At 41.6% G+C, this 27009-nt stretch overlaps 1 protein-coding gene across 1 annotated transcript in view; it reads right to left on the bottom strand.

The window, feature by feature from the left end:
• LOC126402426 (plexin-A1-like) overlaps positions 1-27009 on the bottom strand; it is a 354576-nt gene that overhangs the window by 279420 nt on the left and 48147 nt on the right. Inside the window, exon 2 of the mRNA XM_050064404.1 lies at positions 19566-20956. Coding sequence (XP_049920361.1) covers positions 19566-20738 — 1173 coding nt within the window. The 5' untranslated portion in view covers positions 20739-20956. The remainder of the gene's footprint in view (positions 1-19565; positions 20957-27009) is intronic.

The raw sequence follows: 27009 nt of genomic DNA, 5'->3' as shown, positions 1-27009 counted from the left end.
ATCTAATCAACTTAAATTGTCAGCATTTTCTTCCTAATCTTCATTTATTTGCAGAGATGTAAGAGAGCACTGAAAATCACATCACAAAGAGAGCGATGGAGAGAGAATGAGCGAGTTGGAGACAGTGATTGAGGTAAACAGAGAGGGAGAGAGATGTTGTCAACATGCTCTCCAGAGAGCCAAATGTCTCAAGCAGCTCCTCATCCAATACTGGCATAAACACATTGCTCCAATCCCATGGAGAATGTGTGTGTGGGTGTGTATGTGTGTGTGTGTTATACATAGCTTGTGCCACATTCCCATGTGAGAAAGATAATGTTGAAGCGAGAGTTGTACTACTGAGACATGCCGGCTGATGCAATGAACAACAGGACTTGCAGAGTGGAAAAATGCATTTAATTATGTGAGGGTTAGTGTGTGTGTGTCTTTTTTTCATAATGAAAGGAGATGAGATTGGACTGCCAAACTTGGGAAGAAGAAGTCAACAACACACACACACACACACACACACACACACACGCACGCACACACACACATACACACACACTCCTGGCCTGCATCCAGGTATTTGTTGTGACTTGGCGTTGGAAGCGGAGAACAGCACTGGTTGGCCTTTAGATTCCCCCAGTGAGCCAATATCTGCTCTCTAATTGGTTGTTAATGAGTGAGTGTGTGTGTGTGTGTGCATGTTTGTTTGTCAGAGTATATGAAAGACAGTGAAAGACTGTGTGTTTTTGTGTGTGTGTGTGACAGGGTAGGGGGGTGCAACAGGGATCTTAAACATCTGTCTAACAGACTGGGACACTTGAAGCTCTGACCTGCTCAAACACACACACACATACATACACATGTATGCGTGCACACACATTCCATTGTTCATCGTGCATTTCTGGGCTTGTGTGTGTGTAATGGGAAAGAGGAAAGTGTGTAGCCACTGCAAGAATACACACACACACACACACACACACACACACACACACACACAGAGTGGACTTTGTGCAGACATCTGGCAGTGCAGTCTGCTCTAATGGCAACAGATCGACGGGCATCTGCATCTCACCCCCACACACACATGCTGTCACATGCACACAGACACACAGCGCTCGCCTTCTACGATTGCACTTAGCATAATAACTGTTACAACAGGATACGCACTTTGCTAGTCTCCTTCTGATGAGAGAGATGATTGCTAGCAAATGTAAATTATGCTGATTTTTAAATGTTAAACTGCTTTGCAATTGTTTAAATACATCCAACAATCCCTCAAGGATACACACAAAGTGTTTTGGGGAGAAAAGCTGAATGTAAACACTGTTTTTGTGCACAAGACAAGACAAACTCCACAGGGCACATTTCATAATTAAGTTACCCAAAGGGCCAATTACCCCAAAAGTAGAGTTTCCTTCGAGGTTTCACTGTCAGTAAAGTTAAAAAAAATATTAGATCATTAAAAGCATCCAAATCCACTCCAGATCAGTCTGAACCATGCTGTGTTGCTCCCTTCACACTAATACATCCTGCAAAACAGCTGGAAATTTGACTGTCTTGGTGGAACTGGAATCACTGATTTTATTTAAGCGAGCAAAAGGCCATTAACACCATTGTGCTCTATTTGTTTACTTAATCACTGACACGAGAGTGAATTGCCTGCTTCTGATTTTTGCATACAAAACAAGGCATCATCGGCCTGATGCTTTTTTGTTTCCTTCTGATAAGCTACTGTTTTTTTTAACTTTTCTGTGAGTTCATGGGTGGAGGGAAGGCACTTCGACATTTCAGCATCTGTTGTTTTGGCTTGGGTGAAATGAGGAGTATTAAGTTGGAGATGGAGGGAGAGCCTGGCAGCGAGGAGATGTGCTCTGGTGGAACGAAAAAGCTGCAGGCGAAAGAGAGAGAGAAACTTCAGCCCCATAGGTCAGAGTCAGTGGAATAGCTGGGATGCCAAGAGATCAACATTTATTTTGCAGCTAGATTTATTCTGCGCAATTTTCCTGCTCTGTTGGTTTCATCATTCCCTATCCACATCTTCTTTCTCGTCTTCTTTTCATTCTTGGATTCCTCCGTTCTTTTCTCTCGTTCCTTTCTTTTATCTCTTTTTCTTTTCCCTCCATTTCCGTCTCTCCCCCTCTGTGATTGAAAACAGATGTGCCAATGCGAGGAGCTGAAACATTTGAAATGAAAAACATGCAAAACTTGAATGACCTGCAACCATGAACATGTGTGCGTGTGAAAATATTCAGAGAGCGCAAAACAAGTGGAAGATTTTATTCATATTTTTGTGTATGACACTGAAAAGCATGTAACCATGTGTGTGCAAGTCCCACTGTTGGTAAACAATTTCTTGCTTTTATATTTTTTTCACTGTTTTTTGTCTCTCTTTTCTTTTCCTCTTCCGTACTCTACTGAATATCTGTATCTGCACAACACAAGGAAGTTAAAATAAATAATAAAATATGAAAGTATCTGCCCAGGCCTGACCATAATTACATTATTTCTCAGTTGTCTACCTTCCTGTCTAAAGTCATTTCCTCTTTCTTCCTCCGCTATTCAATACAGGGATCGGTGCATGCAGGAAGCCTCATCAGCTCCAATATTTGTCACACTCAATATACTCTAAAACACCCTGAAACACTCTTTGGGGATAATTGGTTTAATTGCAGAGTTTATGTGAGCCTACTGCTTTAAGTGCCACACTAGTGATTTCAAAAACAAGGTGGAGCAGATTTAAAAACTCCCTGCCAGTCTCTGTTTGTCAAAACTGAGTCCCAGTGGGAAATTTATCTGGGTCATAATTTCATGAAGGTGTGCAGAAAAACAAAATGCACAAAGTAGAGGAATCCCGGAGAGACAGAGACTGGAAGCTCTGTGGGAAGAGAGGGCTTGGCTCCAACACTCCAGTGTCAGTTGGCCATATAGGTTAATGTGCCACAGTGGGATGGCGGCTCGCTTTACCCCAGATAGCCCCGGCCATCCACTGAGCTAATTCCACATGGAACGCTCCAGTCTGGCGTATCGCTTTTCTGGCACGGCACACATTTGTTGACAGCAGTGATGCACACATTGAATATTCCGCCTGCTGTAAATGTGTATTTTCATCTTTATGTCTGTAGTGTTTGTAAATCAAAGTGGAATTGTGAGGTGCTGAATGACTTTCATCTGAATTTACATTGAGAAATCTACAGATCCACGATCATTAAATATCTGTTTATACTCATTTTTTTATATTCTGTGGTTAAACATAAAAAAGCATATGACAGTTTTGCCAGCTGGTACATTAAAATTTTAATGCTCAATATCTCAGCTGCATTTAAGTCAAATGCAAATTTTGAATTTCAAGTTTTTCACTTTCTATATATTTGAGTTTTACTGTATCTATTTTTTAAAAATCGAATTAGTCTCTATTTGGTAACACGCATATATTTAAAGAAATACCTTGCCCACAAAATTATCATTTCAATTCATTTTCCTGTGTTACATTGAATTCATGCAGAAATCATTGTTTTTCTCAGATGCCTCAATAGTGAACAAAGAATCCCAAAACAGAGAAAATTCTGAATGAATTGAAGTAAATGGGGGCCAGGTTTAACAACAGCAAAACTACATCAAAACATCTGTTTAAAAGCTCTCACATCCAAGTCCCATTTATCCAGTCATATGCTCAGTACTTCACAAACACATGCATTTTCACCGAACCATAACGATACAAAACACTTCTACATAAACAGTCTCATGCACAGACGGACAGACAGACATAGTAAGGTTTTCAGGAAAGTGCATGCTTTTGGGAAGTACTGAGTGAAACACAGCCCCCTTTAAACTCCAATTCATCAAGAGTTTTCTCAGTTTTTTGGATTCCTCAGTCATGGCAGAAGCATGCGAGACAAACAAAGTTTTCTCCATTAATTCAACATTAACACAGGGTGAGTAACTGATATATACAAACAATCAACATGTGATTTAAGAATTCCTTTAAATGCAATTTTATCTTAATGTCATAATGTATTCTTATGTATGTGTTAGTGCAGATGTCTGCATTTCTACATAGATAACCAGATATATATCTCGAGAGAGATATTATAGAAGCCAATCCAAGGATCTTGATCACACCTTATCCGTGCATATTTTAATGGATCACATCAGCCAAAATAATCCAGATCAAAGCCGACCTTTTCTTTACTGTACTCTGCTGTGTTTGGTCCACCACAGCCTGCTATGACACATCTGCTACTTTTGGCCTACATTAACCAAATGTAGGCAAACATCACATCTGTTTGCCAAAAAGCTCTTTCTATGTCACACAAGCCAGATGATGCTCTTTAAATCACGCTGTCCATCTGAGCACTGCAGACTATAATCTGTGTAATCTGAACTAAAGCCTTCCTTGACAGCTATAATCCAATTATAATAGACCACTACAGGGATTCACCCAAATATGGGAGCCTGAGAGATACTGTGCTGTACTGCTGTGTGGTGAAAGTGGAAGGCAGAGACTGACGCAGAGGAGGGTGTGCTGAAAACACAGGCACATAGCTTCATGTACACACATACATACACATGACAGTACACACAGGCAGAGATGTAATGGCTTGTTAAGCACCATTTAACAGAATTATGAGTGACTGCAACACTTACATTGAAAGTAAACATGTCTCATTTTGCTCAATGACTTCAGTCAAATATTTAGGAGACAATAATAATACTGGAATAATCAAGTTAAAGACACATAAAAATGAAATCACTGGAGATAAAGGTAATCTTAGACCTGTAATGACTGAGGTTTTTTAATAAATATTTGAGATAAAAGTAATGCTGATGAAGAGCTTGGCTAGTGTGGGAAAATTAATTTCAAATGTATACTTTGAATTCTTTGTGTGTGTGTGTGTGTGTGTGTGTGTGTATGTGTGTGTGCACACGCATGCTTGTCCACACAGAAATATGAAGCCAAAACATGTCTTTAAGCTTTATCTCATCTCACAGCGCCTGGTGAGCAGCTAGCAGGAGAAGCAAAACACAGCTGGGACAGACTGCTTTAGACACACACAAAAACACACACACACAAATATCTGTACCCCTGCGTTCACACAAACACACATACATGAATAATTAAAGAAACAAACACATTAATGAATGTTTGCACAAACACACACGCGTGCAGTGATGTCCGTCATAAACCCACACAAACACACATATACAAACACAGCATAAATGCCCATCAATAAATAATTACACTCTTCATTAGATGCTGCAGGTCAGCAGTTTGGGAGTGTGCTGCAGAGGTTTGTGTGTCATACCACCAGCACAGGTTTGTGTGAAGGAAGAAGTTTGGGTTTTTTGACCCAGTTAACAGAATAGTTAACCCGAAATCAATATAAAGTGTATGTAGTAGTCACTTCCCAAGGGTCTCTGTGGTCCCAGGAAGTTTTTAAGAAATGGTGTTAAGGAGAATTGAGCTCCAACAAAATGAAAGCATATCGACAGAGGCTCTCATAGTGTTTTCCACAGAATTTGAATCTATGTGTGGCATTAGCTGATGGGTAATTCTCTCCGTTTCTGTTTGTTTTGCTTTTGTCTTGTTTGTATTATTTTGTGTCCCCTCTCTAAAGTCAGTGGTTTTTACGTGTCCTTTAACATAGCGCAGGTGGAACTCTTCATGACTTCTTTTTGTTCTCAGGAGGGAACAGACAATTGAACAGTCGATCCGATCAGAGCCAATCAGATCAGGTCGGTGGACGAGAGGAGCAGCTGCTGCAGAGGCAAGTGAAAGCAAACTTTTGGCCTCAGCCCAATGAATGGTTAAGTGTCACTTTCACTACCTCTGTCGTTCTACTGTACCACTTGTGCCCAGAGTATGCCCAACGTTTCTAGAATGCGGTGCAATGAATACTAGTATATATATATTCCATCAGCGCTCCTAATGTTCACCTCCAAAAATAGAAAATCAATATGTAGTGGCAGATGTTGATATTGTGGTGGGCCACGAAGAAATGCATATGTGGGAAACCCTGCCGAGCGAAAGACAGCAAAAAGGTTGTAAAAAAAATCAGAAAAACGTCCTAAAAAATTCTTCTCAACATTACAAAAGTGATTTGTATCCATTTATGGATTAATGAAATTTTTTTCCGTAGGTATTGCTGAGCAAAGGATTTCCAGATTATCCTCCATCTTGTGGTTTGAGTCATATCATAGGCAAGTTGTCAATTGAAAGCACAAGCCAGTTAACGCACACACAAATCTTCCTGGGACCCTAGACGGCCTAGTGAGGTAAGTGCTATATATAATTTATATTGCTTCTGGGTGAACTACTAATTTAGGTAGCTATAGAAGATATACAGTAGACTTTCAGTGCATTCTGAGAAGATTGTTTGGTGGACTCATACATATTTGAAACAGAGACAATCAAAGCTAAGTGTATTGTTGCACCATTTAACTTCGTCTAATGTCAGCCTTTCTTGACAGATAAAAGCTGTTTGTTTCAAAATGTGACACTCTAATACTTAAACTCCAGTATCACTGTTGATGTTTCTGCTCAGCATCAACTCGGAAATCTTTTTCAGACCACTGGTGAGTTTTTGATAAAATAAGATCACTTCAGGTCCAACCCATACAGCTTTAAGGCTAAGCAGCCACAAGCTCCAAAATACTCCAAATCCATAACAAGCTGACACTCTCATGAGCCCATAGCAGCCATTAATCCACTTTGTCAAGTGTGAGAGTTAACAATAAACACCACTGTGCAGTAAATTTAGTTCACAGGCACTATTCATACTGTAGTTGGATCTGAGAAAAATTCTCCTATGGAGAAGTCACTATAAATTAGGAAGATTTCACAGCATGGTGGGCACCATGTGACTCAGCCTGAGGCAGAAAATATCACAAGACAAAAACATATGGGAAAGTGTTACAGCTCAAGTCATTAAAATGCCTCAAGGTATGTCATATTTTGCTGCATCATGCATCAAAATGTCTCAAGAGGCTGGAGTGAAAACTGCACCTCATCAAAAAGTGTTTCCCCTCAATGGGCTGTATTCTAGACAGCATTTGACAGCAATTCACCCCGGCACTGCATGTATTTATCACCGCACTGCCAGAAAAAATCATCTTTACAAGTCACTTAGTCTCCCACTGAGTCATAAAAACTTGACTTCTTGAAAACACTGGAGAAATTCTCACTGTGGCCTGAGATAACACCATCTGTTTTCAGGCTTGTTTCACCTGTTCTTCAAGCAACAGTGTCAATATCTGTCAAAATAAGGCAACCCAAGATGAGTGTTGGCTCCTGAGCCAGAGGTTAAGTACTTCTCATTTTGTAGGCTTAGCAGGCTCTATTCTTGTAGAGGCAAACATTTTGGATACTGGCTCATATCCCAGTGTGGTCTTATTTTGGATAGGCTTCACCAACAGTTTAGATGGCACTGTGAAGTATTAAAAATATAACTGAAAGATTATAGATCTGAACCACTCGCAAGATCATCATTCGTGGCTTCTTGTCATAGGAACACAGAAGTCTCCTGGATAATTTAAATCCTATGATAAACTTTGAGCATATTGTAATTCAATTGTCTAATAGAAAACTAGACTTCTGCACCTCCTCTTGGCTCTGTTTTCTGTTTTCAGGCTTTAGGCAATCAAACCAATGATGAGAGACTTTGTCCAATCACAGGTCATTTCTACAAATGCAGATGCGCATGCTTCCCTTCAGTGAAATCTTAATTCAATGGTGGAGAATCCTGCAGAGAAAGTTGCTATTCCAGCATTGGCAACAACTGCCTACACTGCAAAGCAACCCAAGAAAGGAAGACAGAGTTATCAAAAAGACAGTCTAAGAGAGAGTCTGTCAATAACCGAAATAAAAAACGTGTTAATATCAGCAAAGTTTTTCAGAGATGGAGAGAAAATGTTGCTAACAGTTTAGCCTTCTGCTAACTGGAGTAAACAGCTCATGGCTCCAGCTTCAAGTTCGTGTTTATATGGCTAAAGTTAGCTCGAGCCTGTGTGCCCTTTGCCTCACTCCCCGCTGCTACAGACCACCTCATCGGAGGAAAAGCAGGCAGCAACTCCAGAGACGGACTTCCACTTAGCAGCTGCAGACACCCAACTCCAGCCAGTGTAAAACCCCAGCTCTGGGGTACCTGACAGCCATGACTCGCCACTGGATCAGCAAACTTTCTGTTGCTGCTGTTACACAGGTTGGCCCTGCCGATGGCCACCAGTCCGCTGTGACACCTGGTGCTAGGGAGTTTGCACTGGCCAAATTCTAGCCGCTACAACCTCAAACTGAAAGTCTGTCTCCCAATGTGAAAGGAGTCACCAATAGTGACACACTCACAGATACCTCTGCAGTTCTTCTCTGCTCCATGGAGTGTCACAACTCTCGTCAGCATCATTTTCAAGAAGCACCAGGCAGCTGTTTAAAAAAAAAAAAAAAGAAAGAAAGAAAAAGCTCTAAAAAAAAAACCCCAACACACTTCCTGTCCAGCACCAAACAGCAAACAGACAGTTTGGCAACTAGCTGGNAAAAAAAAAAAAAAGAAAGAAAGAAAAAGCTCTAAAAAAAAACCCCAACACACTTCCTGTCCAGCACCAAACAGCAAACAGACAGTTTGGCAACTAGCTGGTGTATAGTGCGAAGCATTTAGCAGCTAAAGAGCTAGATATTTCCCCCAGGAGCCGGAGGAGAACAAACAGAGGTAAAAGTAGAGTGAATGGACTTACATTCACCAGAGACTCGACTCCAAATCAATGCTAATGTAGGTTCCTGTCTGCTGGATGTTATGTGATGCAAGTAGTTTGCCATTATAACTTTATAAGGTGATAATATGTCAGCGTTACATTTACAGCTTGTTTCTGGGCCCAAAATCTACTGATACCTCTTTAACACTACCACAGATTTATGTGGCAGCCATCATTTTTATTATTTTAACATGAGAAACCATGCTTTGTTTTGTTCAGGCATGAATCAGAGATTCAATCATTCCTATGGGGAACAAATACTGCACCACATTTGCTAAATTTATCTAAAATTAGCCAAAATTCTGAAACTGACACTGAATGTATTGTCAGGTTTTTACAAAGTGTCTTTGGCATCAGCCCACCATTAACAGTGCACACAACAGAATTTTAAACTTGGTGTGTAGACTTTTCTTGACCAAATGCTCCTTACTTTTCCATCTGCACAGGCTTGTACTTTTTTTCAAAGAAGCAGCTCCTTTATAACACTGTTGCTCATATTTTGCACTTATGATTCAACCAAGATGGTTTCATGCTCATCCAAGCCAACTGGAAGTGCTCCAACTGTGAGTCACAACACATCATTCTTTACTGAAAATGAATGAAACTTTTACTACTGGTATCCTAAAACCACAAAATAGCTTACCACACTTCACCACTTCATAAAATACCCACAATTCTACAAAAGCTTCCTGCTTAATATCCTGTATCTTGTATCCATTCTACTAGTGTGGATAAAAGGTTATTAAGGTCACCATGAGGCAATTCCAAACCAGAAAACTTTGCAATAACAAATAATAAAAAAAATGTTAGTGTGCATGATGTAAGCAGAGCCATTAGTGCCTTGATATTCCCCTCCCAGCAGGCCCAAAGCGTGATGCAATGTGGGTGATCTATCCACTGAGGCACCAGCTAACGGTAATGAGACTGAAGATACAATAGAGAGATAGAGAGAGAATGAAGCAGTGAACGGATACAAATGCACACAAACACACACACACACACACACACACACACACACACACACACACACACACACACGCCCAAGCCACCAGCCGCCTGGAAGACAGAATACAAAATGCCACAGAAATAGACTATAATCCTGGCCAGCAGTGATCAACACTGATAAATATTAATAAACACCATTATGCTCAGAGAAAAATAGAGACAGAGTGAGAGAGAGGGGGGGGGGGGGGGGGGGGAGATAGAGAGGGAGAGACGGGCAGAGAGAGGTGGACTCAGAGAAAGGGAGGGCAATAACAAAAGAGTCTTCTTGCTCTCTGTTATTGCAGCCAATTTTCCCTCTGACGTCCACCTTGTGGTTGTGCAGACAATGCAACAACACACACACACATACACACACTCTCTCTTCTTATTATCAGCCCATTTTCCTCTGTTTGTTTCCTCTGTTGTTTTGTCCCTCTTCTTTGGAGGCCAGGATAAGAGGTGGGCGCGCACACACATACACACATACACACACAGACAGACACACACACACACACACACACACAAGTGAACACTCGCAGAAGTATACAGAGAGGGAGAGAGACGCAGAAAAAAGGAGATAAAGTGAGTTCTAAACACACGCACACACACACGTACACACACACACACACACAGAGGATAGTATCTCCCTCTCTCTGTCTGAATCAGTCTCATTAGTCATGCTGTGGCTGTAGCGTTGCTTGGTCGGCCTGCTTACAGAGCTATGGAGCTGGACGGCAGCCCACAGCCAGCGAAGGTCACCCACCACTCAGTTTAACTCCCAGAAGACCAACACCGGCCTCTTCTTGATAATGAGAGGACATAAAGATGCACAGGGAGAGACTTGCGTTTTTGAGCCACACCCATCATGTTGTGGAGCTGTGGGAGGAAGAGGCTCACCTAAACTGAAAAGTACTGAAAAGTACTGCAAAACTTATTGTTGTTGCCATGCAACCCGCGTTATCGGATTGTAAGATCTAATAAGAAATTCTGTTAAAGACACAAAGGTTTACAATGTATGAATGTAGCTTTAGTTACAGCACCTGTATGTATTGTTTTCACTGTATATTCTTTCCAAGAAAAACACAATGTTGTAAGCACAACCATATCATAACATGAAATAGAGGGTGTTGTTTTTACCTTTAAACCTTACTGGGTTTGAATGTTTGTAGTTGAGCATGTTTGCTATCATACACCATCTGTCAAAAACTAATGTGCAGCAGAAGGTTAAAGAAGTTACAGGGACCTGTGACTTGAAGACACTGCAACAAGCAAGCTTAAAGAGGACAACATAGCATAAATGCATCTAAGTTCAGCATCTAGATCTGATATTAGCCTGATAATAATGTTCTTATCAATTTTGTTTGCAAACTCTTCTAGGACCTGTTGGACTTTGACAGCATTTAAGGCTGCTGTGCATTTTAGGACTACCTGATCCAAAAGTTGACAACTAAATAAAGGTGGTAAATTATTTGGACACGAATCCAAAGGTACCCAGATTGACTAATAAGACATGTACATCTATGACTGATTTAGAATTTTGACAACCAAAGCCACACATTACAAACTAGCCCATCCGGAAATGACATGAAATGATGCAGAATACACTGACTGGGGCGACATTTTGTAAGCGTGCATAGGAGTGTGAGCGTGATGCCCCTGCCTCAAACTGATACTGTACATTCTGACAGAGACTGCGACCAAGACTTAATTCCATTTATCTTGAAAAGTGTTACATATAATAACTATTGTTGTTTTAGTTTTACTATTGCTGTTGTCAGAGTCGAAAGGGGCCTTTACCCACAACCCAACTTTTTGTGAAGTGCAGTGTTTTGTATTGCTTTTTCCCTGCTACCTTCATAAGTACATTTAAGGGTCATTGGGCCATCTAACAACAAAGAGTATCAACTACTGCATATAATCCACCCACCACGATAAGTTTTGAAAACTGACCTCCTGCAGGTGGACATAACAAAATGATGATGATGGGGAATAGTGAATAGAGTTTTTTTTGCTGTCAATTTTTAATTACTTAGTTAGAGGTGCAGAAATGGGCACTGTTTTTACTTTACTTCACTCTGCTTTACTTTACTTGCCACCACCCCCTGCCATTTTTTTAATCAATACTTATGGTACATGTCCACAGGATCTCTTTTTTAATGCTTCCCATTCATTGTTTTGAGAGCTAGGGCGTCATGCTGGGGGCTCCTCATTTGCATGAAGTTGAGGTCAAGGCTACTTTATGTAAATCCAGGGCCTCCAGTGCAACTTCCTGTTCTGGAAACTCCTGAAAAACTTTTAAACTAACAGTTGCCAATCTAAAATGAAGACAGATTCAGCAACTGCATGGCTTATCTTAGAAACACATTTCGGTGAACAATTTTCATGCTATAAGAGAAAGTTTCCATACGAACCGCCATGTTTATCTGGTTTGACATCCTGGAGCAGACTGCCTGTGGGTGAAACTTTTGTTCAATTAGGTGCAGCCAGGAAGTGTTTGCTTGGTTGTAGGAAGGTGTAGCTTCTATGTTTTCTTATTTGGTCAGTTGTCATGGAAGAGAAATGGCTAACTGCTGTGGCATGCCTATCAAGTGTCTAATGCTGTGAAAAAGTGCTACCCCATGTGTCCAAAAATGCTCTAATGGACTCCACTGGTCAAGTGATGAACCCTATAATTATAAACTGAAAGTGTCTGCTCTGTACAGCAGCAACAACACATGACTAGAGTAAGGATGAGAGTAAAGATAGTAAGGAGAGTTGACCGACACGATGATGGCAGAGGCTTTGGTGTTAAAGCATAAAGCAAAAGCAACTATTTGGCAATAATTCAGATTTAAACCCAATGCTAATAGTGACCCTGATAATGTTAATGAGAGAAAAAGAGTTGGTTACACTGTGTGGAGGTACAGTGCTCTACAGATATTGGGGGTCACTGAAGAATATATTTTCTTGTAAAATGACTGGTGCAATCAGTAATACTAGTGTTGTCTTGAGTTTATTAACCGGTGGGAAAATTTGCTCACTGTGGCAACCCTAGTCTTCACCATGACTACCAGCGGTCCCTGTTTTTATTGTACCCTGAACACAAAATCACCTGGAAAACTTATACTATATAAAGGTTTAGGAAGCAAGATCTGAAGTTACAAGGAGCAGCTTATTTATATCACTTATATTGCTGGGAAAAAAATACGTCAGGCTGATCCCAGCATGTGTATGACTTAGGTATTTGTATATGTATCCCCATTGTTACCAAGTTATGACTCAGAGATCTTAGGCAGACTGCATCAATCGGGGTCTTGGTATTAATAGTGTCTTTCATATTGGATGTTAAGCAGGCCTCACAGATCATGAATGAAGGAATGTTTTCTTGCTTACAGCCAGCCCATTGTTCTTCTTTCTGCCCACATCTCTATCCATTTGTCTTGCATTATCTCATTTCTCCTCTCAGTACTACCTCAATCACAATTTATTCTGTCCATTTTCCCCCACAGAATATGTTCATTCTGTCATTACTGACCACAAGGCAAATATACAAACCAAGCAAAAAGACATCTCAATTGTGATGGGACAATGTAGCATAAATGCAGGACAAAATGTCCCTCATGTTGGCCATGTAGCTCTCTATTCTGTAGGTTTCATAGGAGTTACAATCTATGGGTCCTAAATACACTCTGTGTTTAAACACAAGTGCTGAATCTCAACTCAAATCTAGATGACATTGTAGAGACCCTCAAGGACTGAAACATCATAGAAATGACTTTCTCTCCTATATGAGAATTATACTACCTAAGCCGTAACAGGGAAATTGGAATTGGACTTGGACTGATTTCAAGTCAATTTTAGACAGGGTGTGAAATGGTGACCATAAAGTCCCTCCTTGTAGTAGCTATAAACCTGATACAAGTGGTCAATGATAATCCGCTGCCATAGGAATGTGAGTGTTATATAATAATTTGTAATGAAGGTGAAAAGGTTGACATCTTTTACAATACTAAAATTCTTATATTGATCTTCATAGAGTGCAGTTTTTAGGAAATGAATTTCTCAAGTGCTGTACGCCATGATGAAGTTTGATAGCCTCCAGGTAGAGAGCAGTGTGTGAGTGTTGACTGGCTGACCCGACCTTGTCTCTTGAAACGAACCAATATGAAAGTTTCCACATGACACTAGTGCGGAGGCAAAGGGCTGTCACCGCTCTCGTCAGGGAAACGCTGAACATGCCTGCACGAGGAGATGATGAATTCATCACGCCGGCGTCCCAGAGCGAGCTCAGCTGACACGACCTTGATCGATCACAGGCAAGAACGACAGATGGCCATAAAGGACAATCATGTAACTGTACGCTCATTAGCATAACCACATGCATATACAGTACGCTTTAAACTACAAGGCCACATGGCGCTTGCACAGCACCGGTGGGCTTGTGACAGAGATGTTGTCATTGTCTTGCATGAAGTGTGACACTTTTAAAAAGAAAATTCAACTAGCAAATATAACAAGAACACGCTGCATGGGATCCAGTTATTTGAAAACACATATTGTCAGTGTCCAGCCAAACACAGACCGTGACTAACCCAGTTAACAAGAAACACAACTACGATTCCCAAAAACACATTTCTTACATTTTTGAGCACAATATGACCATACTTGCCAACATTGAGACCTCAAAGAGTCTCTGGATGACAGCTGGGTACCCCACTGCAGAGAGGGAGGGCAACAGCCGAGGCACCCCTGAAACCCCTGCTAGAGTGACCCGTTGAACTTCCGCACATGTAACACAGTCAGCACAGAAACGAGGTGTTCATCAGTAGCTGTGCACAATGCATGCGGAACAGGAGGGTCAAAGAAGGATGGAGAGAGACGGACGTGCTAACGGGTAGAAAAGAGTAGACTGTTAGAGTCGTAGGGCTAATACTAACTTTACAGTGCTAGGAAAAGGTTGTGATACAATCCGGTCGAACTCCTGACTCGTCAAATACCGATGCCTGGTCAGTGGCCCATCTGTGTCAAACACTGATGCACAGAGGAGGCCTCTGATCATGTCCAGTGCGAATCCAAAAGTAGTATGATCTGCATACTATGCTAGTGACCTAAACCTAACCCATTATTTTACGTAAGTAACAAGCATACTTGTTTTAAGCCAAGCCATGTTTTTTTTTCCCTGAACCTTATTACATGCTTCTGTTGCCTAAACCTAACCACAGACTTTTGTTGCTAAATCCTGAGGAAGTAAATCTAAAATCAGAGTTGTTGTTTTTTTTTTACCTAACTTTTTTACCTATGTTTATTGTGAAAAAAATATATAGGCATTAACGAGCAGAAACTGTACATTTTCTTTAAATAGGGAAGTTTATTTTGAAAAGAGAAGATGCATGTAATAAGTGTAAATTGACACGCTATTCCTGAACATGTACAACCGACGCAGGAGGGCACCTAGCACATCATAATTTGCCATGATTGGCCACCGACCAAGAGTCAGTATTTGGGAGTGAGAATGTGTTGTGTGATAACAAAATGGAAAAAGGTATGAAAATCTGTAATTAATCAGGAGAAATATGGAAGCATTGTGACCGTGGGAGGAAACCGAAAGAGGGCAATATAATACGCGAGTCTCCGGGTAAAACGGAAGGGTTGACAAGTATGTGATAAACAAGTGATTAGAGTGATTGTCCATTTATAGACTAGCCACAGGTTTGATCTTTAAAGTGGCCATATGGGCAGTCAAAGCATCTTCTAGCTCATTCTAGCTCCCCAGAGGCTTGTCATTATTGGACCAGTGGTGTCTGACACATTGTATACACTGTAATGATATATAATACTAAAACTAGCAAAATTGCCTAAATCTGAGAATAAGGAGAGAAGACTGACTCAAACAGAGGCTCAAAGAGTTGAAGAAAAGTCCACCTTTGTGCTTGTTGGAAGTCAGTAGTGTTGTTCTTAATACTTTAAGTCTATCAACAACTATCTATCAATCAACTTAGATTCTACAGTCTCTGTGAGACTGCGCTCAGGCACAGCGGTGCTTTGTTTCGTTCCTCTCCTCTCTCATCCCTTCGTCCTGCCTCATCCCAATAATTTGTCTGACTTCCCTCTCCTCCTAACATTGTCCCTTCCTTCTTTCCTTCTCACTTCCCTTTCATTTTCAACACTGCCCTCTATCCACATCCTCCCTTAGTTCCCCTTCTCTCTCCATAACCGACAAATCCCGTTTTCTTTCCGCTCCCCCTCTTTCACTAGCATCATCTGTTCCCTCCACATTGTATTTTCAGATCACATCCCAGCTCTGGCTTTACACAGTAAGTCACTCTACACCTCATCACTCAGTGGAAAGTCAAGGAGAGGGCAGAGAGAGATGGTGGAAGAGCAAAGGCTTGAGAAAGAGGGGGACACAGAGGGAGGAAGCTGGAGAGGAGCAAAATAAGCAAGATTCTAAAAGATAAGGGAGGTTAAAGGTTGAAAATTAAAGGCAAAGAAAAGAGGTCAGGGAGAGGAGTTTGGTGAGGGAAACAGAGAGAAGAAAGCAAGTAAAAGGCAGATAAAAGAAGGAGCAGAGGGAGAATGGGGTTAGCAAAATGAAAGAAATCTTTATGCAAAGGATGGGGCGAGAGTGAAAGAGAAAGAGGAGACGGGATAGCCAAGAGAGAAAGAGGAGATGGAGGCAGAGAGGTGGAGAGCAGTCCAGAGATTTATGGCAGGTTGTTATGGAGCACCGACTGAATAACAGAAGGTGAGACCAGGTGAATTATTCATAAGGATACAGGGCCGTGTGTGTGTGTGTGTGTGTGTGTGTGTGTGTGTGTGTGTGTGACATGTGGGTGACACGCACACACTCACACTCACACAGTGTCTCTCAGGCACCCTTAGGCCAGCTCATCTACGAGGAAAAGGAGAGACAAGCCACCCACAACCTGTGGATAGTCTGAATTATTCCTAAAACAGAATCGACAGGGGCTGGGAGACAGCTGTCCTGTCCTCAGGCTGAATGAGTAGGCTCGCTCAGCTGTGGAGACATTTTAATAAAATTATATTAAATTACGATGGGGAAAAAAAATGTCGTCCCTATTGTTTTTGCCAATATCATCCGGTAGAGAATCCCACCTTCACTACCTGACAATCACAAGTCAGTGTATTTAGTTCTCCATCTGACAAGTTTACATAAATGTGCATCATTAGACAGCATATGCGAGGATCAGTGCTGACCACCAATGCTCTCTGTATTCATTTATAAACCTTTATGGAGCTAAAAACATTGTGGGTCAGGAAAGTTGGAGAATAAAAGTTTTCTAAGCCCCAACTGTATATGCAGGTAGCCTCTATTAGCCTAATGTTATTAAGCATAAATATGATCCTTCAGTTTAGAGGGGCTCTGTAAGTTGTCTGGACACAGTTCCAGAGACCACTGACAAACCAAGACAGCCCACTTCAGATTCATTTCCTGTATTTGTGTCACATGAGATTCGCCACTGCCCACCCCTTTAGGAGACTGGCGGTGGTCCTGAGTCTATTCATTCCAATGGGAAAAATCAACATGAGTACAGACTAAGACGAATTATTTCCCCCCATAGTCACCTTAGTAAATATTGGACCCAGTTTTCACAAGCCACATATCTTCCGAACATTCTGACACTAAAATGGCACTTTTCAGATAGACAAATCAGGAGAAACTTTTTTCAAGGCATGTCTTGTCTTAACAACCCACTCCCGTGAGATCTGGTAACACAGAATCCCTTCCCTGTGTGATGTTATACTGTCAGTCTGGTTTAACCGCAGATAAACATAAATTAAAAAAGACTTATACATGAAATCATGATTTAAAAGTTAAAACCGAACTAAACCTTGTTCCTTTGCTTAATAATACGATTATTGTTTCTATCTAACTATTTTTGGAGGGGGGAAAGAGAATGTTATTAGACTGCCATGATTATGAACCGGGCTGGTATCAGATATTAAGCTAGCAGATAATAACGAGTGGCAGAATAAGGAGCAAACATTGAATTTGTACCGTATGTTGTAATGTTTTTAATCTGCTTTCATCATCCACACGATGTTTACAACACTTTCAAACGAGGTTGGGGATAAGCAGGAGAGGAGACCACGTTCACTTATAAGACCAGTGGTGTATACCGTTTCATACCATTGGCGCAGCTTATAATGCGTTATCTTTTGTGATAGAGTATCTTTGACAGTTCTCAACTTGGCGTTGGCTGAGCTGGCGGCTAGCAGCTAACTGTGCTAACTCCATCAATAGTGCTAACAATGGCAACAGTGCTGACAGAGTTAAGGGTGTTAACCAGGGGGTAACCGGAGGGTGGGTGCTATGCTTCTCCATTGATGCCATCCCAATATCAGCAGAAACGGACCCTATAAGCACAGTGCAAAGTGGCAGTGATACACACACAATATGCACTAACATGCACCCACAGCTTAATCACAACAAACCATGAGGAGCTCAGATAAGTGCTGCATTAGTAGTACTTAAGAGGAATTTTTTCTGGAAGCTCCTAATTTCACGAGTTGAGTTGTGTTTGCTGACATTTTTAGAAATGGAAGGGCCCATGGAAGTTCATTTGTTAGTGGATGATAAGTTAATACATTGTAATTTTAAAGAGTTTTCTTTGTAATTTCATACATACATATATATATATATATATATAGATATATATATGTATATATACATATGTATGAGGAAAATGTTGATTTTCCAAACGACCTCATCTTTTTTCCTCTGTCATTATGCCTTGGCATTTTTTGCATTACATTACCCACTCCTTAGCTTGCTAAATTGTTAGCCTCGGTGGCTTTTGGCATCCATTTTATTGTTGCCTAGCAGCAGTGTTCTCGCGACTTAAACACTTAAACGCCAAGCTGTGAACACAACTTCCCCTGTCACAATCATGAGCTCACAAGTTCCATAAGAAGGCAGCATACAACACACACTTGGGGAGCCTCTGCTCAGGGCACAATTACTCTATTACATCTTCACTTAGCAAATATTCTTTTGCTGCTACATTAATCTTCAGCACGTCACACAGCAAACCTTTAGACTGATCATGGTAAATATCTGCTCACATTCTCCCATAGTGCTGGATTAGAAAAGCCACTGAGCCAGCATTTATTCCATGTGGCACAAAATGTGAAATCACACCAACACTTTGGGTACTTTGGCCCAAACCAGAATGGAAAATATTACATTGTGGCATTTAGGAAATTTTCAGTCTTTCCACTTACAGGTTAAGCAGGGAAACCTAAATAGATGTACAAGCAGCTTGAAGTTGTGGTGACCTGCCAATCTGCCAGGGTGGAGATTTTGGCTTTGGCAGTGAGTGTGGGGGCGAATTGTATTCAATTTCCAGAAATTTCACTTAAACGTTAGGATAATGTTGGAATCAATCATTGCCTCTAGGGGGTTTTCCTGTTTAGTTTGGCTTCAATTCTGTCCTCACTACTTAAATGTGTCCAGCAGTTCTCTAAGAACCACACAGTTATCTGCACTTTTAGGCTTACAGTGCAATTATTTGAGACCAGTCCTGTTTCACGCCTACATAGACAATGCTTCAAAGCTGGGTAGTAAGTCTCCAGACATGCTTAATATGAACACACCCAAAACCCATGACCACTAAAATGCTTTTGGCCAGATTCAAGGTAAAGACAAGCTGTCCAACCCGACCTTATTCCGGGAACTAGAAACTGAACTTGAAACTTAAAGTGGTAAAAACTAGCCTATTCTGTCTTTTCAGTTTTAAACAAACACATGCAAACACAACCACAAACCAAAACAGTCAGGAATAACATCATTTTCATGACTACTGATGATCACAGAAACACCTCTGGGAGCCACTGCGTCAAACACTCACCGAGTTGATGCAGGCTAGCTCCTTGTTGAGCAGCCAGGGCAGGGAGAGTTTCCCCTCTCCTCTGTAGCACGACTGAATCCTCTCTTTAATCTTCTCCTTTATCCGTCTCATTGTGAACAGACACAAAGCCGACTCCTTGGGTGGCTTGGCTCTGTTCTTCTGACCCTGGGCGAATACAGTAAACAGAACCTCCTCATGCTCTTGAATACCAAGCGAACGGGCCAAACGGGTCCCTGGCCGGGCTAAATAAGCATCCTGAACCAAGCGGTATTCCACTCCGTCCTTGGTGCAGCCAATGGGGAACTCAACATAAGAGTAGAACTTAGGATCATCGACACATAGGCGGACAATTTTAGAGGTGAAGAATTGTTCACTGCTCGCATCAGGTGAAGTGAGCTGAGTGTCAAGTTGTAAGGTAAGATAATACACAAACTGCTCGCTGTTGAAGCCGTAAATGTAGTAGATGTCAAATGCTGGGAACTTTGAGAGTGTATCTGAGGGAATCTTCAGCTGCGAGGAGACAAACTCATCCTGGTAGACAAAGCTGAACATGTCAGCGTTCTCCTCATTGGACATTAACTTGCGGCTCGACAGCGTTGGGAAGTACTCAGATTTTCCATCAATGGGAGTGCCGACAAAAAGTTTCCCACCTCCGCCAAAAAGATCTGGGGAGATCACGACACCTGACATGGTGCCTGCCTCAGCAACACTGGATAGATAATGCTCTTTACGGTGGTGGGGCTCGCCAAGCTTGAACAAATCATCCAGACGCAGGAACTGGCATATTCCCTGGGAAGTACTCCCACAAGCAATTAAGCGGTTATGGGCAGCATCAAGTAGCAGGAGTTTATTGACGTTAGAGGTCTGCACTAGCTCATGGGGGCAGGACTGGACACCGGGAGGAGGGTAACAGCGAGGGTTGTCTGTGACTGGGCCAGTAACATGGCTTCGTAGCTTGGTCAGGTTGCCAGACAGCTTGTAGATCCAGTTGACAGCGCCCAGATAGACCTCGCCTGTTTTGTTGTGGACCACCAAATGTGTGAGACCTCCTTCCGGTGGGAAGAAGGAGAGGAGGGAGGAGGAGGAAGGAGTGGAGGTGGAGGGCATGGACAGGGAGAGGAGAAGGACGAGAATAGGGAGGATGAGAAAGGGTGGGTTAAGGTGGGAGGACATGGCGAGGGGAGGGGAGGTGTAAGCGAGTGGGTGTTGGTGTGTATTTTTGAGTGCGTAATCCTCTACAGGGTCAGTCAGTGCCTTTTAGGACTGCAGGGTATGATGATACAAAAGAAGAGTTTCCTAGCAATCGACTTCCTTTCTTTTTTTTCCCTCCTTTCTCCGCTGTTGTTTTTATAACCTCATCCCCTGATCTTCAGCCTCGTCCGCCACCAGCCCTGTGAAAGAGAAACAAAGCAAAATCTTAGCAAACACAGATGTCAATACATTTCGTGGACTTGTGTTTTGCACTTCCAGAGATCTGACAAAAAGGATTCATTTGTTTGTATCGAAATGACAAGACAATAAATATTCGCCCACGGACTCAGACTCGAAGGCCTCGATGCTGAAGTCCAAAAAAAAGAAAAAACAAATGAGGGCACTATCGGCTTTGTTTTATTGACTTCTCGACTCTTGGCTCGCACCACTCTGTGGAGTGCATCTTTTAAAAGAAGACAGGGCCAAACATTGCTCTTCTATGTATTGATTGTCTGGAGGTATTAAAGGATCCAGCAGACACAGTGAGCATACGCACCCAAATACATACACACTTCAAATACACACAAAAATGCAACATGTGACACAAGAGTGTATGCAGGTAAGAAATCATGTAGATGTTCTTTTAAACAGTGTGTTTGTACAGTACCTAAAAAAAGGAGACCCACATATACATGCAAAATCACAAACGGGGAGAGCCACTGATGTGCAGCATCGTGATAGCAGGTAAACATCCATAAATTACAAGGAAGGCTGCAGGAAGAATCCTATAGTATATTTACAAGAAGAGCAACAGAGCAGAGAAATACAAGCATCCTGCTTCTAAAAAGGAAAGGGGAAAGAAATGGTCCAACACGATAAAGCTAGAGAGACAGTGAGAGGCAGAGGGAAGTGAAAGCTATTTGGCTCCAAACCAGTTTCATATAAAGGCAGCTGAGATGGTGGGAAAGATTGCTATAAGTGAAAACTACAGGAAAAAAAGCGAGGAAAAAAGAAAGGGAGATGGAACCATCTATCTATTTTTCTGCTACCCATTTCTTTCTGAGACACTAGAGGCCGTGGCCTATCCCAGAATGCACTGCAGGAGCCAGGTAAAGTCAAGTGCAAAAGCAACATGGCTGCTCCACATGCTTACATGTAATTATCAACATTGTTGCTACCACTGTGTGATAAAGACGAATGTTATTGGAAGTTTTTACATGGCTGAGAGAGTGACATGCCTGCTAAAGAGCATCTGAAATGAATGAGAAACATCCTTCTTACTGAAACCCAAAGTTTGCATTATTTTCCGATGTCAGGAAACTCAAATTGTCTTCTAACTAGCAGAGACTGATCAGTCGTAAACCTGTTCACCATCCCCAGCCATACCTTACTCTTACTGTCAGGCCAAACCAAATGTAATCATCCAAGTAACCATGTCCATCTCCATTAATGTTCACTGAAAGCAAGCGAGGTGCACTGCAATGGGTGGCACAGAAAATGTCAGAGTCAGTTAACATCACAAAAATGTTCGTGGTGTTTGACACATGACCACTGCTGAACTATTTGGCTGAAGACAATGATCTTGGTTGCAATAAGAAAACACTGGGAAAATGCTGCAGAAGTTTTTCTTTTATAAGTTTGTGGATCAATGTCCTGGTTGTGAAAACAAACTACACAGCATTCTAAGTAAAAAGCCATTTTGTTTTGACAAACTCTACTGGTTGGCAAACCCAGAGGCAACCAATTTAGTGTAGCTTCTTCTTCCCTGTGTAACCTTAGCACCTTGGTATGGCTAAACTGAGATTGTATTCGTAGAGCTAGATACCATGGCAGAATCAGGCCCGCTGCCAGTTTGTCTCAGTGGTCCACTGGGTTACTGGAACAAAACTCTAGCTCTATCATATTAGTAAAAACTCTTCACAATGACATGAAATAACCAACAATTCCAAGATCTACCATTTTTAAAACTTTCTTGGAGCCTAAAAACGCCGTTTTTATGTGCATTGTCTCAGTGGAAAGTCTATAGGCCCAGACACACCAATCCAATATCAAAGAACTAGTGGTGACGAAGGCCGACTGTTGCGTCACTTTACATCGCCTGTGTCTCAGCTTAAAAGTTGCACTTGAACACATCGCACAGAATGAAGCTAACAGCCAACGACCACTTACGTGCTATGCACCCGTGTGACAGTAAATAACTCTCCATACCAGCAGGTGTCAGTTGCCTGTATTCATTCAAAAAGGGGAAACCAAAAGACCGACAGGGCGGGTTTGTGATGCTAGTTGGCCAGTTAGCACATTAACAACATAACCAAATGTTGAAGGAACAAATGATATTTCCTGTGTGCTTGCAAACAGTAACACAATCAGTTATGAACCTTTTCTGTTAAAGAGCTCAATGTCTAAAAAGTATCTTACCTAATATAACAGGTTTGTTTCGATCTTGAGCCGTATTGACTTAAGTCATTTGTTTGCTTTCCTCACTTCCATTTCTCTTCTCGTGCACTGAGCTGAACTAACCAATCAGAGTGATTTCATCCACCGACAACTTCTGCTGGCAAACCAGAAAGAGAAAAACATTCTTGGTGTTTGTATCTGGTGAGTTACTTTCATTGGAATGAACAGGCACCATCCAGTTCTAGAGTCAACCTTGAAAAGAAGACATTACCGGGGCGTCGGTGGCTTAGTGGTAGAGCAGGCGCCCCATGTACAAGGCTGTTGCCGCAGCGGCCCGGGTTCGACTCCAGCCTGTTGCCCTTTGCTGCATGTCATCCCCTCTCTCTCTCCCCCTTTCACACTTGCTGTCCTATCCATTAAAGGCAAAATGCCCAAAAAAATAAATTTATAAAAAAAAGAAAAGAAGACATTACCGATGTCACTGTCAAGGATATGTCAGTCAAACAATCATCTGCCTTTTGCCAGGCCGCCATTGTAAATGAGAATTTGTTCTTAATGACTTGCCTGGTTAAATAAAGGTTAAATAAATTAAACAAATCTATCATTGGTACAGACACAAAATAGTGGTTCAAAGGGCTGATATCATCAGGAACTGTTTCAAACCAGCCAATACCCACTCACTGCCCAGCCTTCTTTTCATTAGCTCACTGGTTTATGCTCGGCTAAATAAAGAGCACAAGGCGAAGGCCTGTTTCATAATGGAGTTTGGTCAGCAAACTATTCTCGTCTCTTATTTCTGCTGCTGTTTCTCATTCCTCCCTTTCATTACATTCCTCTCTCTCCCTCTCTCTCTCTCTCTTTCTGTCTCTCTCTCTCTCAGACACTTCACTCCTAGTCAATAGTGTCTTTCATCTCCAGCCCAGCCATGATTACAGTGGCCCAGATGACGATGCTGTTGCCTGTCCCATTAGGACAATACAGCTACTGTTAGCATCTTAGACACACACACAAATGCACAAAATGTGAACATACAACGCACACGTACAGTATGGGGTCCACAGGATTTTTACAGACTCTCATGGATCCTACTGACTTCTCCGCATCTCAACACACACACTCATAGACATTAAACAGACCTACCCACACACACTTGTGCACCACCCATGCACAACAGATCAACACAAGAATGCACACACTTGAAAAGACAGAGGGAATTTATGCTAAATGACATGTTACGATGGCTATTTTTGCAGCATTTTCATCTCACCTGCTCTGATGTGTTTTACAAATTCTATAAATAAGTCAAAACCAAGCATGGACTCAGTGGCCATATAGCTTTAGTAGCCAGTGGAGCTGAGAGCTGATGATGTCAGGTGCTGTTTGACTAAACTGGGACAAAGAGATGACAGGAAAGAGGAAGTGAAAAACAAGTTACTGATTTAAAAGTTTTGCTCTAATGTCTGAATTAGATCAAAAGAAATAAAATGGTTGAATTAATGGATGAAGAGTTAGAAAAGTTCTTGTAGATGCAGGAAAAAATGGGTCAGAATATTGTGATGTGGCACAAACCGTCCTCTTGCTTTGGTGCACACAGCCCTGATCCAAAAATTCAGACACTTCATGCTTTAATTGTGTGGTTATTAAATTATGTGTGTTTTTTTCCCAGGAAAACCTTGAATTACCGGGCCTTTACTTCTGTGTGTGTGTGTGTGTGTGTGTGTGTGTGTGTGTGTCAGGGCCATCCTGAAGCCCACCTGCCACATCAGATGAAGCCGTAGAGGCGTTCAGGTCTGTCCCGCGCTGATTTATTGCTGTTGGCACATCGATTGCACACACAGCCGCAGACCTTGGCCAAACACTTAGGCAAATTTATACACACCACTTCTTTAGCATGGAGCTCACATCCACGCTCCAGTCTGTGTCTATGTGCATGTGTTTGTATGTGTGTGCATCCCGCATCTATTCAATCTTATTTACTACTAAAACACACACAGGCACACGTCCAAACACGTCGGCCTATACATAAACTGTATGTACACAAAGTATATGTAATGGTAGACTTACTGGTCAAACCACTGAAATAGTGTAAACATTTACATTTATACCCTTTCCATTTTAAACACATTTCTTCTGGATGAAGTGCAGCGGAGAGAGAAAATGTTGGGGACACGAGCTGGAATTGAACCACTTGGTACCTTCACCTGCATTTATGACCCTGTTGATAAAGCCAGTGAACCCATGCGTTTGGTTTTCTACAAATAATCAGCAGCCACAGCTTGGACCGCTGATGGCTCTGAGCCTTGTGCTTTGTAACACCTCTCGGGATTTACATCCCTTGCTATTCAAGTTATTTTACACCTTGTGCTGAGAGTTCAAGTTATTAGAACTTTAACCTTGTTTACCACCGACCTCTCAGAGAGAGCGCAGTTAGTTTACAACTTCATGTTTAAACAAGAAGCTTACATATGGAGAAATCATCTGATTTGAAAAATAAATGTGTATTGGGTTTTCCTCAGCCTTGAGCTGTGCTCTCAGGACTGAGTCTGCATCCAGCCCAAGAGTGAGTGCCTCTCAGACTGCTGATCATGTGAGCCCCTCAGGCTCTACACATCATCAGGAGTATGATCTGTGTTGACTGAAAGTTGGGGAACAGAGCATGGCGCTGATTAACGTCTAGTGCTGAAACATCTAGTCAATTAATTGGTTAAGTGATAATCAATAGTTTAGTTATTGAAGCAAAAGGCCTGGTAATAGCATATTCAATCCAGCAGTGATGTCAAAGATGCCACGAAAAATAATTTTTCCTTTCCAAAATAAATACAAGAGTATTCATCTCTGAAAACATCTTCATCTTACAAACTGTATTTATTCATTCATTTTCCGTAACAGCTTATCCTGTTACAGTGGTATTACACTACTTAAAGGTTTCCTGTGGAGTTTTTGACCTCTAGCGGTGCTATGGTGCTGTTTTTCAATGAGGGGGTCCCTGTTTTGTTTATCTCACACAAGCGCACAAGAATGGCCATGCACGGCAGAGTCCTGAACGGGTCTGATTTTCAAGATCCACTACCGCCCCAGCACTGCCATGTGCAATTTCACACCCAATCCGCCACTCACACATTTGACCAATTAGTTCCACAACCCAACCTGACCTGTCGACACAAGATCCATGGCCCCATCCAAAACCACAAATCCTATAATAGCCACATACTATTTAAATATTTTGGTTACGTAGCATGTTTAAAGTGATCCCTTTGGGACATAAAACTAAGATAATAAACTCTAAAACAAAAGTAATTCAGGAAATACAATTAAATGTTTTTCTTTTTGCTTATACTCATAATATTGAGCAGCACATCGTCATAGTTAATATGCCTGGTAGTGATGCACCTGATTGAAGAGGCTCTCATATTCCAGCTGGAGCAGAAAACAAAGCCAACACACAAAGTCAGAGGATTAAAACTTTAAAAACATCAATTTATCCATCCATCCACATGTTCTTTCTTTAACCCAGAGCCGAACCTAAAAATAAAATTAAGACAAAATCCCGACCACAGAACACATCTTTTGCAGCTCACCCACCAGGTACCTAACGTGATGCAGGACTCTGATGCTCGGTGATGCAATTAACAGTCCTGCCAAAAGTTTGCCAAGAAGACTGCCAGAAAGTAAATTAAAACATTTGATATAATATTAAGGGATTGTTCAGGAAATAGACAGGGGTTAATTATCTCTAAGCTCTGGATAAAAGACTGAAGTGCTAGTTGTTGTGACAATACTTAAAATGTTATTTAAAGAGTTCCGCTGGAGATTTAAAAGAGGATTTTACACTCAAATATTTGCTTAGATGCAGCAA

Source organism: Epinephelus moara, chromosome 16, assembly GCF_006386435.1.
Source record: "Epinephelus moara isolate mb chromosome 16, YSFRI_EMoa_1.0, whole genome shotgun sequence".
Lineage (NCBI taxonomy): Eukaryota > Metazoa > Chordata > Actinopteri > Perciformes > Serranidae > Epinephelus > Epinephelus moara.
This window is presented reverse-complemented; position numbering and strand designations above follow the sequence as displayed.